The sequence below is a fragment of the Rhipicephalus microplus genome, chromosome 9 (genome assembly GCF_043290135.1).
Source record: "Rhipicephalus microplus isolate Deutch F79 chromosome 9, USDA_Rmic, whole genome shotgun sequence".
NCBI classification, from domain to species: domain Eukaryota; kingdom Metazoa; phylum Arthropoda; class Arachnida; order Ixodida; family Ixodidae; genus Rhipicephalus; species Rhipicephalus microplus.
Window position 1 is genome coordinate 40,107,118 of NC_134708.1, and position 18,190 is coordinate 40,125,307.

The 18,190-nt window shown below is 47.5% G+C and overlaps 1 protein-coding gene across 1 annotated transcript; it reads right to left on the reverse strand.

Moving 5' to 3' along the window:
• Window positions 1-331: 331 nt before the first annotated feature.
• LOC142771677 (uncharacterized) lies at window positions 332-17,352 on the reverse strand. The gene is made up of 5 exons (XM_075873472.1): window positions 17,019-17,352; window positions 16,763-16,882; window positions 6,713-7,241; window positions 5,304-5,451; window positions 332-2,445 (listed from the first exon to the last, which is right to left on the reverse strand). The coding sequence occupies exons 3-5, from the start codon at window positions 7,057-7,059 to the stop codon at window positions 352-354; spliced, it is 2,589 nt and encodes an 862-aa protein (XP_075729587.1). The 5' UTR covers window positions 7,060-7,241; window positions 16,763-16,882; window positions 17,019-17,352; the 3' UTR covers window positions 332-351.
• Between the last annotated feature and the right edge of the window lie 838 nt (window positions 17,353-18,190).

Genomic DNA, 18,190 nt, shown 5'->3' on the forward strand with positions numbered 1-18,190 from the left:
AAAGAGCAATAGCTGCAAGCGGAGCCCTGAACTGAGATTGCGCTATCGTGTTCTACACTTGACGGGGAAGCCCAACTGTCCTTAAAGTTTTCATTAGCTGGTGCGCATAGCAGTTCTAACAAAACATTGGCCGGTACTTCATTTTCACTTATGTACACCTTCCACATACGCAAAAGAAATGTGTCGGTAGTGGCAAGGCGAAGAAACAAGTTATGCAATTTTCTTTAGCCGTGAAAAACAAAAGTGTGATGCTTTTCTTTTTGATAACATAATCTGCAATAAATAAGTACAAAATTGCGCCATCTTGGCGCCTAGTAATCTAGAAACAACGTAACCAGCCAAGAGAACATTTTAAACAAGAATAGAGCACTTTCGCTCAGGGTTCATGGGAGAGTCGGGTCCACATTCGAACGTGTGGGCAAAACCCGCAACGTGCTTAAGCGGTAAATTGCACATATCTTCACCGCCGTCCTCACCGCAGAAGTAGTAGCAGACAAAGGCGAAAAACAGGCCGTCCGATGCGACTCTATCTCGGGTCGACGCGTGCTGAGAGGACGCCTGGACAGCGTGCCTAGTCGCGTTGTCGCCATCGTTTCGCGCGGCTCGCCATGCCACGCTGATGCCTGCAACTACAGCCTGCATGTCTTCAACAAACGTCCTTTGGTGGCGATCTTCGCCGTCTGTCACCAGGCAACCGCGGTTGTCGTCCAGAACAGCGCGACATTCGGAACTCTTTTCAACGCAGTCAAACAGCAGAGTCGCCGCCAGGCGCGAACCAATCCCCGCGTAAAGGACCGATCGCGGTGCTTTGTCGACGTACCAGGGAAAATTCAGATGGTACGGGTTGAGAACAACATCTCGGTACGAGACCGAGAAGTCGTCATAGCCGGGCCAGGGACGACGGTTTTTCCTGGAAGCGGCTACGGAACCACCAGGCTTCTCGCCAGCTCGCACCGCATGATCCTCGAACGCCATGTGGTTCAGGAGAGCTCGCCCTGCGCCGACTTTCGGGAACGATTCGTTCTGAAACAGGTGATGGTCAGCTTCCAAAGCGTCCAGTAGAGCCAAGGTGGTATTGAGACTGTCGTCGACGAAACGTGTCTGCTCAGCAAGAGCTCCGTGCAACTTGCTTCTAGTGTGGAAAGCTTCCACGAAAGCGCTCCTCACCCTGCGCGCGACGGCGACGATTTCCTTCGTTGCTTCCTCAGTTCCGTTGAGAAGAAATTCGTTCATGGCGTCGCGAAAAAACCGGTATGTGTCTCGGAAGCAGTGAAGTTGGTGTTGCCTGGCAGCTTCCTCCGGCGAGTCGAAGAAACTATCACGTAAGCGCGCATTCGTATAAAAAATGGCTGCCTGGAAAGCAAGAAAGCCGAGAAGATCATTCGCCATGGCTTCGCCGTGATTATTGGGAAGTCCAAGTACGGCGGCGAACGACCTAAAGTCGGAAACAGCAACTGAGCTTATGTCAGAGGTGGAAGTCTTAGTGTATTGCTGAAGAATCGTGTTCCATTTGCCTTCCGTAATTAACGGTGTTGTATGCTGGAAGACAGACGACACGTTCAGCACGACTTCTAACTTATCGGTCGATCGCAGGTAGGTGTCGAAAACATCGGTCGCGTTGGCAAGGACCTCCACGATCTCCATGAAACGGGTTTCGTTGACACCATGGCCCGTCGCGACTTCGTAAGCGACGCGGAGGTAGGACACCACCTGAAGTGATGCGATGAGGATGCAGAGCCTCTTCAAGACCGTCCTGAATGATGCGTCCGTGGTAAACGCCAGTAGGTGACGCCCGCCTTCATCCGCCTGAAGCCGTACATCGACGTTGAAGAACACCGGAAGTGCCACGCGTTTAGCCATGAAAAACACGGTAGAGAGGAAATCGGAGCGTTCGCTCCTGTCTGGCCAAGTCAAACCTGCGTCCGCAAGCACGGCCGTGAGGTCGGCAATGGCGACACCTTCGTCGGGATTGAGGCAGACCTCCAAGTAGCCTGCAGCCTTGCCAATCGGTTCCCCTTCCATGCTAAAAGCGTTGGCTTCGCGCAACCTCGACAGAGCTGCGTTGACGAACGAAACGAGGGCTTCCACGCTTGACGAAGTCTCGGGGTGACTACGAGCCCACGATCCACAGGCAAACGTGTAGAAATTGTCGCACGGATCGGCGTTTCTGTCGATGGCGTCTCGAACGAGTGTGGAGTAGTCCTCGGCTATGGCGGCGACTGCGCGCGCCCGCGAATGTGGACTCCTCGAGCTGGTTTTTCCTTTGTTTGCCGCGGCACCGGAACCACGCTGAGGATCTGCCTTGAAGAGGGCGACGATTTGCCACACGATGGCTATGAGGACGAGAGCGAATATGACGGTGATAAAGGCGATGGCTAGAACGGTCTGTCTCGAGGACCCCTGCTTCTTAGCAGAATTCTTCGCAAGCCGGCTTCGTGACGTGTCCTGCATTTGGTGAAACACGATAGAGTTTCATGTATGGCTTCGTTAAGTGATTGACATCACTTCCGTGCAGGAAATGACGTCTTTCAATAAGCGCACTTTTTTTTAAAACGAAGCTTTTTATCATGGGACTATTTATGTAACTGTTCGTCTACCCTCCACTGCCCCACCAAGGAAAAAAACAACAAACAAAGGACATAAAACTAAGCAGCCGTGGGTGTCTGTTTAGAAAAAAAAGTAACCATGTTCAAAGCAGTACGCGCTGTTACTTTACAGCAGTAGAGGTGAAAACTGTCTCGGAAATACCACGGCTAGAAACTCAGCACTGTGGGTTTAGAACCAAATAATTGAGGACTGAAGCCAGTATGGCTGAGTTATAATTGTGTTAGTGCTGCTATCTGAGCTAATCAAAATAATAGAAAGTTGTCGCGCGTTGACCGATTGAGATCAATGTGAACTACTCGCAGCATCTGACAATACCCGCATAAGAAGTTCGCATCGAATGTTCTACCTGCTCTGTTATCCGAGTGCTTAAGACATCATTATCCATAACTGCCTAGGGGACTCGACTCCACACTGTGGCATACTCGTTGAAAAGTGTTTAGAAGAAATGTTGGGCGATTTAGAATACGGTGAACTATACACTCAATGATGTGGACAATTGGTCCACCGTGGCATTGCGGAAACGTAGGGTTGACTAAAAAACTTCCTTATGTAGTTGCCTACGACTAGCGGAAGGCAAGAGCCATCCCCCCTCCCTTTTTTTGTTCTTAGTGGGTAGAAAAGTCATCCTCCGCGTGTGCCCTACCTGCCCCACCCCGAAAGCTTTCTGCACATAATGTTGTTATGCACTGCCACCAAGATTGACCAAGCTTTGACCATGCAACGACGCCGTTTGATAATATTAGGGACGGACGTCACGTTATATATCACCATAGGGCCGTCATCACGTCATGATTTCTCGTGTCACTCGTGCTGACGGTCAATTTTCCTTTTTGATTAGGCATATAAAGCTTCCATCTATCTGCGTATTTCACTGCAAAGACGATAGTCTTGTGTCTGGAGAGAAAAGAAAACGTTCATTTGATTTCTTGCGCGAGAAGATCGCTGAATGAGATCCTGAAAGAGCTGCGTCAGAGTCACTGTATATGCTATCTTTAGGTAGCAGAGTAACACAGTTGTTTTCCAACGCCGCTAGCGACTATGCACTGCCGAGAAGCTGGTGCACAGGCTGCAACGCTGAAAGCGGTCGCCATCCACCTGGAATCTATCAAGTGGCCGTCGTGCACTCTGTAGCACGGTAGCCTTGAAACTGGTGCTTTTATTGGCTTTACATTCATGTCCTTAAGCTTCGACACAATATTTGAAAAACATACTGAAATTTTCCAATGGTGTAGGCCTAATGGGACGATTCTGTAATCTCGGAGGACCTATATTTTGAGTTTATGAGTTGTTGCTTATCATCTATAGCTGGCGATAATTGACCATGCAGCAGCGGCGACGCACATTATTCGGCACTTTGCTACGCCTCTGCATTACTGAACAGATTTTAAAAATGCCGCCAGCATCTTCCTAAGGCGGGGAACTCGATTAAATGCATTTTAACGTGGAGGGCTATCGCACGAACGTTGTGCGATTGAGTGTGGTTTGGGAATGCCTCATTGTTATTTTATCATTATTCGTATTTATTGAATGAAGAAGAAGTGTTTTCTTCAACGTCAAGCGAAAGCCAAGGCGCCTTTGACTGAATCCCTAACGTGTGGTTGAGTGCCTACATATACAGGGTGGCCAGCGAAAGGTTGTGCAGTGCGAGCAGCCGTTTTTTAGGGGCGATATTCCTTAGGGTGTGTGTGTGTTCTTCCTCCGTTGTTGTACAGAGTCATCAGTGGCACATACCCGCTCTAGAGCGGGTATGTGCCACAGAGAATGCGAGATGGTAGATGGCGCTACTTGGAGTGTTCACTGGATGGACGCACGGACGAACTGACATGCAGACAGATTAATTTTCTAGGCAAGAAAGACTATTGTCAAAAAAAAAAAAAGCAGAGCGAAAATACGTTCTGAACTCGGTGGGAACGTTTTAAAGCTTCACGGAGTAAAAGCTCCTGAGCTTACGACAGGCCTTTCGTTTAAGTAACAAGTCAAGCGGCACTTTGACAATGAAACGAAATGCAGGAAAACATGAGATGAGAAATTCGTAAACAAGTGTGCTGTAACCGAATTTCCGACAAGTGGACCGGCAATTCTTCGGCTGTAATTAATTTTTAGGGGCGAAGCTCCTTAGGGTGTGGGTCTGTCCATCCTCCGATAGTGTACGTAGCCACCGGTGGCACATACCCGAAAGAGCGGTCCTTAGGAGGAGGAGAAGGAATAAATGAGGAAGGACAGGGAGGTTAGCCAGGGAGGTCCTTAGAATGTCCGCTAAATGGCGGCACCTGTGTATGATGAATACATGATGAAAAGATGCGAGATGGCTGTACTTGGAGTGTACACTACATAGATGGACGGACTGACATACAGATAGACGGATGGGCTGACTGATGGACAAGCAGATAGAGGGACGGCAGCACGGAGAGACGCATGGACGGATGGATGAACAGACGGAAGAATGGCCGTATGGATAGACGCATGCAAGGATAGGTGTCCCGACGGTCCCACGAATGGACGAACACGCGGACGGACGCATGGACGGACGGAAGCAAGAACGAATGGGCGGACGAAAGCATGGACGGACGGACGAACGCTTCGCCCCGCCAATCATCATTCACTCCGTGGACATGCTGTGATTTTTTTCTTGGCCTTCGTGCGTGCACAGTTTGTGCCTCCTTGACAATGGTATTTTTTAACGTTTTTTCACTTACGTAGTGTATCAATGACGAAAAGAACTCGCCGCCAGTCGGGGTTTGCGATTTACGAAGCCGAGACGTGGACCGGCTTCTGCGCACTCTGGCTTTCGTGGACCTTGTCGGTGATACAGCTTTCTTGCTCGGACTTGGAGACGGGGCCTTGCTGCAAAAAGACAGAGCGTCGTGGTCAGTGAGCAAAATTATGCATGGTACATACCTGCAATTTAAAGTGTGATTGACGATGTTTGGACGGTAGACGAGAGGACTTGTAGAGGGGAGGGTGCAATCGTCCGAATATCGCGAAGCAAGCCACTACTAAAAGTATGAATCCGATATCTACTCACTCAAGCTTATGTTCTAATCTGTGTTTTGCTGCAGCTACCACGAGCTAATCCTCGGCCATATCTTTAGATACAATTTACTGTGCCTGCAACAAGATCTATGTTATTGACTTCGAGATCGCATTTGAACGTAAACCGCAGTGGAACTATGATGATACACTGACGCGGTTCTGTGCAAAGGTCATACCTAATCTGTTTATTACTCTGTTCACTTGTTACCAATTTCGAATTATATTGTACTACACTATAGCGTACACGTGCCAAAAATAGTGAATGTACGGGAATGTTTTGCTGCGTCAGCGCGAATGCAGCTTTCACGGTTTGTTATTATCCTAGCCGTTTACTAAAGAAGCCGCTGATCACGGAGCAAACCATCCAGCCAGTGACCGCTGGAGTTAACGGGAACTAATCAGAGCCTGCCGGCCATGTCAAACGAACCTATCGGTGAGTCATTGCAGCTCTTCGCTCAAACCATCGGAAAAAGGGCAAGAAGGGGATGACGCAAAACCAGCTTATGTATTAAGAGTAAGAAAAATGTTCCACATATTCTCCTGGCTATATCTTGAGAAGCACTCTTTCAAAAACGAAGCAGTAAGAGTAATTATAGAAAACATAATACTTAACGAGGCAGGAATTTGGAAGACAATGGGGAATTACGACATGTCAAATACATGAATACGAGGTTTCGCTGGAGGGAATGTTTCGACAGGTGTTGGGTCTCGTTCAAGGCGATACCACCAATTGAAAAGTTGCCTACAGCGACACATCACGTTAGGGTTGCTGCCTTGAAAAGAATACAAGCTCTGGGAAAGACTTTGGCTCCAGCGACAATGCAACATCAAGAATGTTTCGTGAGGTAGAGTTGTGGTAACTTGGTTTGTGTCAGTACGTACTACTTCATGCCGAAATACTCGAACATAAAGTACAAAAACAACTGTGCAACACAATTATAAAGTGATCTAAATGTGTTCCGGCAGCGTTTGCCATCAAAGGAAGAGTACTGCATCATATTTAACATAATGAACAGTTGAAACGTTCTAAGTAGAAGCTCGTACACATGTACGCAGTTGTGCTCGAACTTGCCTGGGCGAAGCGCTCTCTGGTGACGACGAGCCGGAGGGCCTTTTACCGGCGTTTGGTTGCAGTCGTTTCCGGGTGGGGAACCCCGCTGCTGCAGCTGCAGCATCCACCATGGACAGTCTTGGTGAACGCTTGGCCGAACCGACGTTGGGAGGCTTTTCGCCGGGGCTGACAGCTTCGTTTTCGCGCCGCAGATAAGACCTCAGGGAGCGCCAAAAGTGACGCAGTCTCGGGTCCTTCGTCGATATAGTTGGTCGACGTTGCCGTTGTGCCGACATTGGTGACTGTTTCCCGGGCATCGGTGACATCGACTCTGGTGTTGGTGACATCAACCCGGGAGTCGGTGACATGGATCCGGGAGTCTGCCTGCCTTGAAGCTGGGCTCGAGGAGAGCCCGGCTGAGGTGACGCGGGTGGGGTCTTCGACGACTCGGACTTGCGTTTAGATGCCTCAGGTACAGCTGAGTTGGGCTTAGGCAACCGGGGAGAGAAACCACCTCCTCGTTGGGGATGCTGCTTGGCTAACAGTGAACCTGAAAGTACAAGGATGTGCCAGAGAAAGGCCTCGAAGCACTCGACGAGAACAGCTTCTTCAAGGCCCAATAGATAGCGTTCGCCTCGAGGGCCTGTGACGTTTTCGTTTGACTCCTGCACTAATCTGACAACTCCATTACTATGATGCAAAAATTTTCAATAGTTAAGGCCTTCATTTTTTTGCAGCGGTGTCTTTGAAGCTTGAGGTTTGTCCACGTAGCGAAGTCACGAAATCCAATGGCAAGCAGCTCCTTGCAATTCATAGCCATGCATAGTATGCTATGGCGAGAGAGGGACAAATGGAAGTGAAGTAGAGGATTAGCAATGTGACGGGGAGGAGGAAGAAAAGGAGGAGATAAATTATAATAGCATAGCTTTCCATAGTATAGCAAGGGAGCGAAGAAGAAAAGTGAGGAGGGGAAAAAGTGGACGTGAATGGTTCCGCTGTGTCCTCGGCGTTCGCACCAAAAGTGCGTGTCTGCTCCAACTTTTTTATCGCGTAGATTTTTCAGTTAGAGCCATGTCAGTGACCTGTCGTGGCCCACAGCGTTCAATCATCCGATGACAAATTAAATAAATTATGAATGCACACGCTACCTTAAAGAAGTACTTTAAGGCACAGCATGAGCTACGTGTGTACAGCAGGAGCTAGGTAAAAGAAAAGGTACGTATTCATTGCTAGTGTATATATCGTCAACAAGAGATCATAGGACGAGCACTGTTGCTTCCGTAGCAATATTACCATGCATCGTAACGGCTTCGAATATACGCCTTGGCGATGTATGATAGAATCACTTCGTCGGGCCCGTGAAGTGGTCTACGGTTTCACCAAACACCGGTAGGACAGTTTAAATTGCTACACCCGGTAACAAGCACAGGCTGCATAGCTTGGTGACTACTTCAGTGAGAGAATCACATAAACGAAGTACTTTGGACCAATAGGGTCGTCGTGGGGCTAAGCTTTGAATTCTGACTTCACATTCGCGGCCAGACTCAATTCCGCCGTCGATCGGCTGCCTTCCTGCCGGTCGAGACAACAGCCTACAAAGGTGCGAGTAAAAAAAGATTTTTTTTTCTTCCCCTCCTACAATAACTGCCACATGTCTTGCGTTCCTTTCATTGCATTAATATCACGCACGCTACACTTTTGAATCACGAACGACATGCATTTTATCAGCATGACATAGTATTCTTGTTACAGAGACCCGGCGTGAAAACATGGACACAGTACAGATGTCAAGGCACCACCAATGTCCACCGACGCCTTGACTACTCTCATGTGTCCATGTTCGACACCCCATTTCTTTAACCTGGATGCCTAACTAGCTCAGCTATCCATTATTCTAAGATGACATTCATGACGGGACAGTGGCCAAAGCAGAGTTTCCAAAAAAGGAGAGAGGGAGAAAGGAAAGGGATAGGAATCCCACGAAAGGGAACCATATGGGGATGCGAAGCAGCGCTGGTGTTCACTTGCGTTTCTATTTGTAGATTTCATATTTATGTTTCTATGTATATTTGATTCGTGCGTGGAGCATTGTATATATTGTGTACCACTTATGTTACGCTGCTCCATCTGTGTGTATTATCGTGTGTATGCCGCTAAGTGAACACCCATAACTGCTAGGAGAGTGCAACGGCGCGAGCGCAAGCAGCATAATATAGCTCAGCCCCTTGATGACATTCGGTTTCGCCCCCCGATGTGCCGAAATGGCATCGGTGGGCGAGAAGTGCTTTAGAAAATAGCCCGCGAATTTTCTACACTTCTTTTCTCTATTTGAAAAGATATATTAGAATAATTGCTATTTTGAGCTACATAGAACTTATAGAAGATTCTCTTTAACTTTACGCACGTTCTCTTTATCTGAAAAACTAAAGAGACAATTTTTTTATTTTAAAAGAACTTGAAAAGGTGCTTTCAGTTTTGACGTTAGGGGCCGGTAAATGATGTGACAAAGTTTTTTTTTTGGTACAACGCTTGTGACCTTGAAAAGGTCTATACGAGTGTACAGCTGTGGCGGAGATATAAAAGGGAGAGGAGAAACGAAGCGGAGGCAGCGCTCTTCCACCTGCTCCACCCAACTTCCTGCCACCTTATGCGAGGGTAAGTCCTACTTCCTCGTGCTCACGCAAGGAGAAAGGGAGAGTTGGCGCGTGCGCGGCGGGGGGGGGGGGGGGGTCTCTGAGGAACGGACACAGCTCCCGAGCCAAAGCTGATTCTAATCTAAAAAGGCTCCATTTTTAGTCCATCTCTTGTAAGCGTGTGCTTGCTCACATAGTCTTAGAGTAAACAACGAATGTTGTCAGTTTAAGACAAACGCGACAGGAGTGAGCAGCACGTAGAGTTCTATACTAAGCTTATGTCAAAAGTGAAAATCATATCACACCTCGGAGGGCAGGTGTTCCCTCTAGTATTGGCGATCCGAGGACCCTCGGTGATCCACCTGGTGTCGGTGCTGCTCCTAGGCTCGGTGTGCCGACGTGTTTGCGCACCATGTCAAGCCACTTCCACGGGCCTTGAGTTTCTACCGCGGCGCCGGGCTCAGCTGGGACTCCAGATTCCACGGGAGGACCATTCCTGGTGGGTGACGACGAGCCGGATATAACATTGGGAGTTCCGCTTCTATTTGGCGTTGTGCCACCACGTCTCTGTTGTGGATACCCACGTGTAGGCGCAGTCTTTAGCGGTGGCACAACTCCAGGCTTCAGAGACTTTAGGTCAGGCTTAACAGGCTTCGACGACCCCATAGCTTTTGGTACTGTCGCTGCGCCTTCGAGGAAGTTTGGCAAGATGGTCTGTTTTGGGGGGCCAGTTCGTTTGGGTGAACTTGGATTGCCTTTGCCAACGGCTGCTGGGGGCTTGGCTCTAGAGTCTCTTGCCGGTGCTGGCAGGGCCTTCTGCCTCGCTGTTTCACTGCCTGATGACTTCGGAGAGTCGGCGCCTTTCAGAGATGAGCTCTTGATATTTGGAAGCGTGACTGGGGTTTCTTTTGCCTTGATAAGCTTGGGTGAGCGCGAACCAGGGCGGTTGGCGTTCGCCATCTTCTTCATTGGCTTCTCGTGCTCGTGACGCGTGATGATGGCGACAGAGACCACACTGATGCTAAAGAACAAGAACCTTTTGATGATAATAAAGAAGAAGACCCTTTTGACCTAGCTGCACCAGGTTAAAACAGTCAATAGCCTTTTTAACTTTTTATGTATGTTGTCTGGTTCTTATCTGATTTCTCTCTCTCTTAACGAGCATTGTATTTCTATTTTCGTTATAAGGTACAGTGTGGCCGATCCTCTTTGCGTGTATGAGCCAAGACCTTTTAAGCAAGAAAACAGAAACAAAGGGGTCAATCAGCCACAAAGGGGGATCGACCAAGATGAGAATTAAGTGTCTCATTTCTGATGGAGGCGGAAATGTTGTAGGCCCGTGTGCTCAGATTTGGGTGCACGTAAAAAATCCCCAGGTGGTCGAAATTTCCGGAGCCCTCCACCACGGCGTCTCTCATAATCATATGTTGGTTTTGGGACGTTAAACAACACATATCAATCAATCGAGAATAAAGTGTCTCACCCCTTAGCGCGTGCATTGCAAAATGTCCTGATATTTTTGAAAATTCCAGTAATAAAATATATAACAGCGTCCAGATGTAGAAAATCAGCCATTAGTAAGGATATGGTGGAAACGGTCTCGATATGATCAGAATCACAACACCTAGAGTTGGCACAGAAGACTCAGTGAAGGCAACCTAGACAATAAGAAGTTATGGTCAGCAGATGTCCATGCTAAGAACCCCTTCATACCTCTTAACACACGGCTGTTCTGGCAATTTCACCTATCTGTCTATTTACGAAGTAATAGAAAATATTTGCGAAGTAAAAGAATAGCACTTGTATTGAAAGCCGTATTACCCGGAGACCTTACTACAACAGGACTCGTAGAATAATGAACCATGTGGTGCAGTTTCAACATCAGCATGTCTTTAGGTTGCGAAAGTGTTTCCCGGACAACTGAAACAATCATTCATGCTATCTTTCGGTGTCTAAATGTTTTTACCCTCGGCGTTTCATAATAAAAAGTAGTGGTAAGTGCTTTCCTCTGTATAGAGAGCGGCACACGTGTGCTTGATTGTAGCACAAAACCGGGGAGCTAGATAATCTGCCGGTAAATGCTCACTTATAAGGTCCGCCATGACGGTGTGCGCATTTCTAGCATGGCTGATCTGGTCCAGAGCTTCAGCATTACCCAAAGCGACAGAGCAATCAAAGAATCATCATAACCTCGAATGTATGAGTTGTACAGAATCATCCACCGTGGCGAGATTAACCACTGGAGACGACCGCTCCAAGAATTCATGCCCCTCGTCGTGGAACGTGTCCAGGAGCACCTACAACGACCTTGCGGACCGCGTCTTTCCCTCACTCTTGTGGTGTCCCTGGAACTTGCAGGGCTGCTCGAGAGACCTCGTGGAATGCCATAGAAAGAACAAGTGCACGATGACGTGCTCTTGCGTCCAAAACTGCGTGGTCTACGGGGATTTCTGATGGAATGTCGTCGAGCTTCCCAAAACGCCGATCCTTGAACTGAAGCGGACAGCTTGAATTGCGGCGCATATTTGGTCTAGGGTGAGGAAACGACGTGCCGAGGAGCGAACCGAGACTAGCACGTCCTCCGCAAATCCGCGATAACTTTCTGGAAAGGTTTTTTTTTTCTGCACATGCTCATCGGATGTCCAGCGTCGTGGTACGACGAAGACGTCCGAAAGACGTGCGAAGAGTAAGGGATACTTCATGGCATGTTCTAGATTTCTTCGGTGGCGACAAGCAGTCACGTGACGTACAGGTTCTAAAATGGTTGATTGAAGGACCCCTAAACAGGCTCTTAAAATATGAAGGGGAGCGCGCTATTCTTCCCCGATTTTTCTAGCCTTTCAGGTACAATCCGTGATGCCGGAAGTGTACTCATGATGACATGAAGAAATCTGGCAGCATGAGAATATAGGCTCGCGATCGACTTTTATACGAATGATGTAGGCTGTGAACTGTCCCCTACCCTGCTTTCCCATGCAGTCACGCGCCCGTTTGGCCTCCTCATGCATATATCATTCGTGATCAACTTATCTCGCGTCATTTTGTGCATTTTCGGAGGCGGAGACAACACAGGTGTAGAGAATGGCGTATAGCCCAAAACTATGGCATCCGAATAAGGTCAATGCTTATTACACGCGTCTAACGAAAATGAAATTGTGGCTGATACCACGTACCACAGGGATCTATTTGATGCGAAGCGTTCCCATGGAAGGTGACTGAAGTAGTTACTTTATCGGGCGAAGAGTTACACAGGGGCGCTAAAGATAAGCACCATGGGCGTCAATTTAAACGTGAACAGCGGAGCACGTAGATCAAGACTACCAAAGGTGCTGTGATTGCAGGCCATTCATCACCACTGACAGGCTCACACATCCGGCGTGGAAGTAATCCGCGTCCCTCTATAGTCCGATATTTTCACGTCTTTTCTACTTTTTATAATCAAAACAAATTAAAAAGGAAATTGAAATGAACAAAAACTTTTGGAACACACGCCGGCTACCATTATCACCATATCTTAACAGCAGCACAAGCGAAAATATTAGCCTGGGATTGCACAGTGCTGCCCAACCATATGTGCGCGCCTTTATGTCGCGATGAGGGGACGGCGCACACTTTAGCTTTGATAACGCTTGATCCACACACTCCACTGGCCACGTTGTATTTGACGCCGATAGCACAAATGTTTTACGTAGTTTCCCAGCGTTGATTTGGTGCAGTATGCAATGACAATATATCAAGCTTCCAACAGGAATCCAACCCCGCAAGCATTCTGTTTGGCAATCAAGAATTCAACCACAGAGCAAAAACGGGTTTTCCTGCTGCTTTGGAAAAAGACCACATGCAGGTGCAATGCTCGTGAAACACCATTTGTGGTTGCAGTGCTGGCTCTCCAATATTACATTGTCGCAAGAGGAACCAGGCACACGAAGCAAACAACTGTTTACTCGTCCACAGCAGCCGCACACTTCTGTTCTTCTGCCATCAGTACAGTGTGGCATTATAGACATTACAAATGTACACTGATAGAGGCGTCCCACTGACTTAGCGTCAATGAAGTAAAACTGAGTTGTCCTTGATATCCTTTACCTACGCCCCTCAGAGCTGCTGGTGAAGCTATATCATGTACCGCGTTTTATTCCAACAGGAGGCATTAGCGAAGTTACCGTCGTGATTGCCTTGTGCTTAGAAAAGCCATAATGTATGGTAGCATGGTTGATGTTTTAATTCAAGCAACCCCACTTTGAAAAAAAAATAGATAGCATAGACTCAACCTAATTCCAAGTTGTCAATGCTGTCAACCTAAAACAATTCATATTCCTAGTTCCTTTTCACACGCTTCCGTCTTCTGAGGTCGTCTCACAAGTATTGCTTGCACCCCGATGATACCTCATTTTGCCTAATTGGCTTCTTATGGATTGTATATTCACGTTTGCCATATTATTAAAGGAGAGATGAATTTTGTGGTGTGACGACTTATTTTGCGTCGTTGCTTGCAGGCCTATACTTCAAGCATGAATACCTATCAACTATAGGCTCATCTCTCTGGCATTATAAGAGAAGTAGGCTTAATATAACGAGTCAGCTCACTTGCTGTTGGTGGAGCCTTTAATTCAGGATCCCACTAACCATAGCGACTCATCGTGGCTCGTCAAGGGTTGCGAATTATTTCTCCAAGTAGAGTTCGTAGAGCCACACCTCTGATGAGAAATCATGTCCTTAATTTGTGATGCTACGGCGTGTGCCGGAAGCTTCGTGCACTGTTAGTTTGTGTGCTCGAGTTTGGAGGTAATATATATATGCTGAAAATACATGAATACCTATTAATATACATCGTTAAAGTGTGATAATACCGTGTGAGGTATATGTAATTATGGGTTGGCCACTGCTTTATTCGGCGCCATTCCGACGCCTGTTGATTTTGCCGCATGCGGTCACGATTACCTATGGTTGTTCGAACCATTCGCCGTGATGTTTCTCTGCGGGCCTCTAATATCGAATCTAATGTTGAAGAACTTGAAATTTAAGCCAAAATAAACCCATTTTCTGTCAGAAACGGTTTCTGCGCATTGTGCGACATCGAAATCGTTGATGGCGCTTTCTGGAATTGCAAGCCTCACGGATATACCACTGTTTACTTGCTTCCTGACACTGTCCGCACAAGATGAGCTTTCTGCGGCCTTGCGTACGTCGTAAAGCAGTAGATACATGCCGCCTATAAGTGTCTGACGTAGTTTCTCGTAAATGATAATTGTATTACGGGCCAATCAGGGACAGCGTAGAAAACATGGTCTATAAGAATGTACACTGTGCCATGTCCAATGGAACTGACAAATCGGGATTGTCAAGCGAACGGGCGCTCTACGTTGACTTCGAGGACCAGTATGAACAAACGACTTACAAAGTAAATATGGTAGCCTTGTTTAAGCCCATGATGACTACGACATGTTGCGCCTTCTGCAATGGCCGCTGCTTCATCATGCGCCACAGTGACTTAGTGTCTCTACAATGTTTCAAATGACTATGACCCATCAAATACGCAATGACCAAAACCCTCGAGGGAAAGCTTGCTTCCCCAAGGAAGTGACGCAGGAGAGTACGCGATTACGACATGCGTTTCCTTTTCGTTTTCTATCGTTATCGACTCAATTCTTTTGTGCTTTCTTTGTAAGTGAGCCATGTTGCCCAGCTTGTTGCTCGTACAACTTGTTACCCTGGCTGTACACATAACCTACTGAAGCGCAAAGATCACACATTAAGACCCAACTTGTTTTTGCCAGGGCTATTGACTACCGATGAAAGAGCAAGATACGTAGGGCATAGAACGAATTGAACGGCTAAATATTCTGCAGAGTTTCGACGTCTTGTCCTAAACTAAATGATCGCATTGACTGAATTGGAAATTCCTATTAACAAATACCCCCTGTCTCGAGTTCACTGTTCTGCGTGTGGTTGTTGTCAGCCGCTGTAATGAAGGCACTCCAACTTTAGGCGGGTTGTTCGACGTGTCGCGTTTCAGGAGACACGTCAAAGGTATTATACCTTTGTTTAAAATCATGTACAAGAAACAACTAATTTTGCAGTCACATGTGAGCCTGCCGCATGAGTGTTTTCACAGCGAATCTGTTGTAGCTGGCCGCAGATTGTCTGGTGTTACGATAGACTGTCATGATCATGCTAACATTCGTCGTTTTCTTCATCTGTTTTAGCAGATGCGCCCGGAGATTTCTTCCACTGGGACGATTTTCTTCTGCGTGCGATAAAATAGCCCGGATAGTGGGGCGCGCGTGCGCAAAGAAAGAAAGAGAGATGGACATGAAATAGAGAAAGAAATAGAAACAGAGATGGGCAGGGAAAGCGAGAACAGTAACAGATAAAGACCAACAGAAAGAGATAACGAAGGAAGAGGAGAGGTACGTCACACAGTCATGTGACACTAGTCGCGTGACGTAAGGTCACGTAGCACTAGCCACGTGACATGCTACCGCCGAACTCTTGTCGTTTAATGGGACAACCAACGCGAATTTTCGATAATAATATGCGCTATGTGGGTTAATCATATCACATTCGCAGATATGCTGACGAAATTTAAACGCACCTTTCCAAGCACTCAATTGAGAATTGAATATTATTGTAAGCACACGACTGGCCTGTGTGTCAAGCTACACTGGTGCACTCGCGAGCTGTGACGTAACAAGCAGTTGGTTGAGCCAACTCCTCCTCTATTTTATCAACTGAGCGAGCCCCTGCATTCGGACAAATGATATTGTTTCGTGGTAGGCGGCGCGTAAACTGGAGATATTTTAGCTTCTTTAGCTTGACATAAAGATTGAGTCACTTGCGACGGCTAAACACTAGGCAAAATGCGACGGCTCCGCTCCTTGATGCTCATGACGTCACATGCGGCATAGCGAAACGCCGGTTTGCTGGCGGTAGGCGGCTCTTATTGCCGGCCATTCCTCGGGCTTGTTTTGCCCCGAAATATTCTCTCACGGCCAACTTTTCACACCTATATGGGCATAATAGATCCTCAACTCTAATTTTTGGCGAAAAACACAAATTGTTGGGTGACACTGGTGATGTCATGGCCCCTTTAGACGAAGAAAGAACATGTTTGGGACGGCAGAATCTTCGTCAGGAGCCCGAGCACTTGCTACGCTGTTGGTCATAGCTTTTCCCCACAAGTTCAAGCTAGTTTCGTTGCAACCTCAGTCTACGCACTACTTACGCTGTGCGTTCGCAGACAGTGCATCCTAACTCCCGTCTAAAAGGACACAAGCTTTTTTTCCTCTTAGGACCGTTGCATGCGTACGCGTCCACTTCAGCTTCCTAGCGAAATTTTGCTTGAATTTCGCCTTATGCTTCAATATGAGCAGAATTACCGCTCTGCTGAAGGTCTTGTCCAATATACTTAGCGCGGTTGTCGCCTACAACCACTTACCTTGAGTCCGCCTCGGTGTAACAGTGGCTACGGTGCATGGCTGCTGGCCCAAAGGTCGCCGGTTCGATCCTGACCAAGGGGTCGCATATTGATGGAGGCGAAGCCGTAGAGGCCCGTGTTCTGTTCAAAAGGAGGGCACGTTAAACAACACCAGATGCTCAAAATTTCCGTAGCCCTTCACTACGGCGTCTTTCACATGCATATTGTGGTTCTGGGACGTAGAACCTCAGGTAAGATTATTAATATTACAATTTACCTTGAGGATGGTACCACCTCTGCAGCCTTGGCACTTGACGGTGCAGCACCAGGAAGCTGTCCTACACTCGGATACTGGACAAGCAGTGTCTTGGCGACTAGCCCTCTCTTGGAACTACATTTCTTTTTCTGCTGCTATTCTAAATGGCCTGCTTCAGTTCCGTGTTCTATCCCCTACAAGTTCCGTGTTCTACCCCCGGCAAAAGCCAACGATCATGCATTGGTCGAGCACACTTATCAGCATAAAGTTGCTATCATCTGCGAAAGCACGACCTGGCGTATCCCATCTGTCTTCGCCACTACATTAACGCTATCTTTATATAAGCAATTTCCTTGCAGTCATCTCGGTCATACATCTTGCATCGTTCCCCATCGGCTGCGAACTTCAAGTGTCCCGTCCACGTGGCCACACCGCTACGATCCTTTATCAAGCTACAAGAGCAGCATGAGATAGGCGCGGCTTTTTTCGCCAGACTGCAGCAGGCACTGCACCACCAAAATCTTTGAATGATGCAAGTAACCTTACTTCCGAATGACGTCATCTGGCCCACCCTTTAACCTACCCCTCGAAGTAATACATCATTGATGGTTTTTCAAGGAAGCCACAGTTTTGCGGTAGGAGCGAAGTAGTGAATACGATAGCAACAAGATGAGACCTATAGAGTTCATGATCGCGGCGGCCGGAAGCCCCTAGTCTTCTAAGGCCCTAATGTCGGCATTTTCATTCATCATCGCTATTCATAGGATGCTGTAAGTGGCGGCAAGTTCACACGTTTCCCCACGTTCGACTACGATAATTATCACCAGACTGGCAAAGAACAGCAGTTTCTGCGATTACCCAGAATATGGCACTCAAAAGCAACCTCTTTGTAATGCACTAAACAAGTTAGGTGACCAGTATCTGTCGGATGAAAGAATATTACGCCATAGTCCGGACTCGACATCGCAGAAAAGGCCCGTGCAAGCTCTGCTGGGCTTCCTAAGAGCTAGGCCTGTCTGAACGACTCTGAGTGAAGCTATCTCTCTCTCTCTCTTTCTCTCGCACGCGTGTGTTTGTGTGTGTTTGTGTGTGTTTGTATGTGTGTGTATGTGTGTATACACACTTTGATCATATTTTTTATGTCTCTCCCTGTCTAATCTCATATTTCCTGGACCCTGTCTCTGTAACATGCC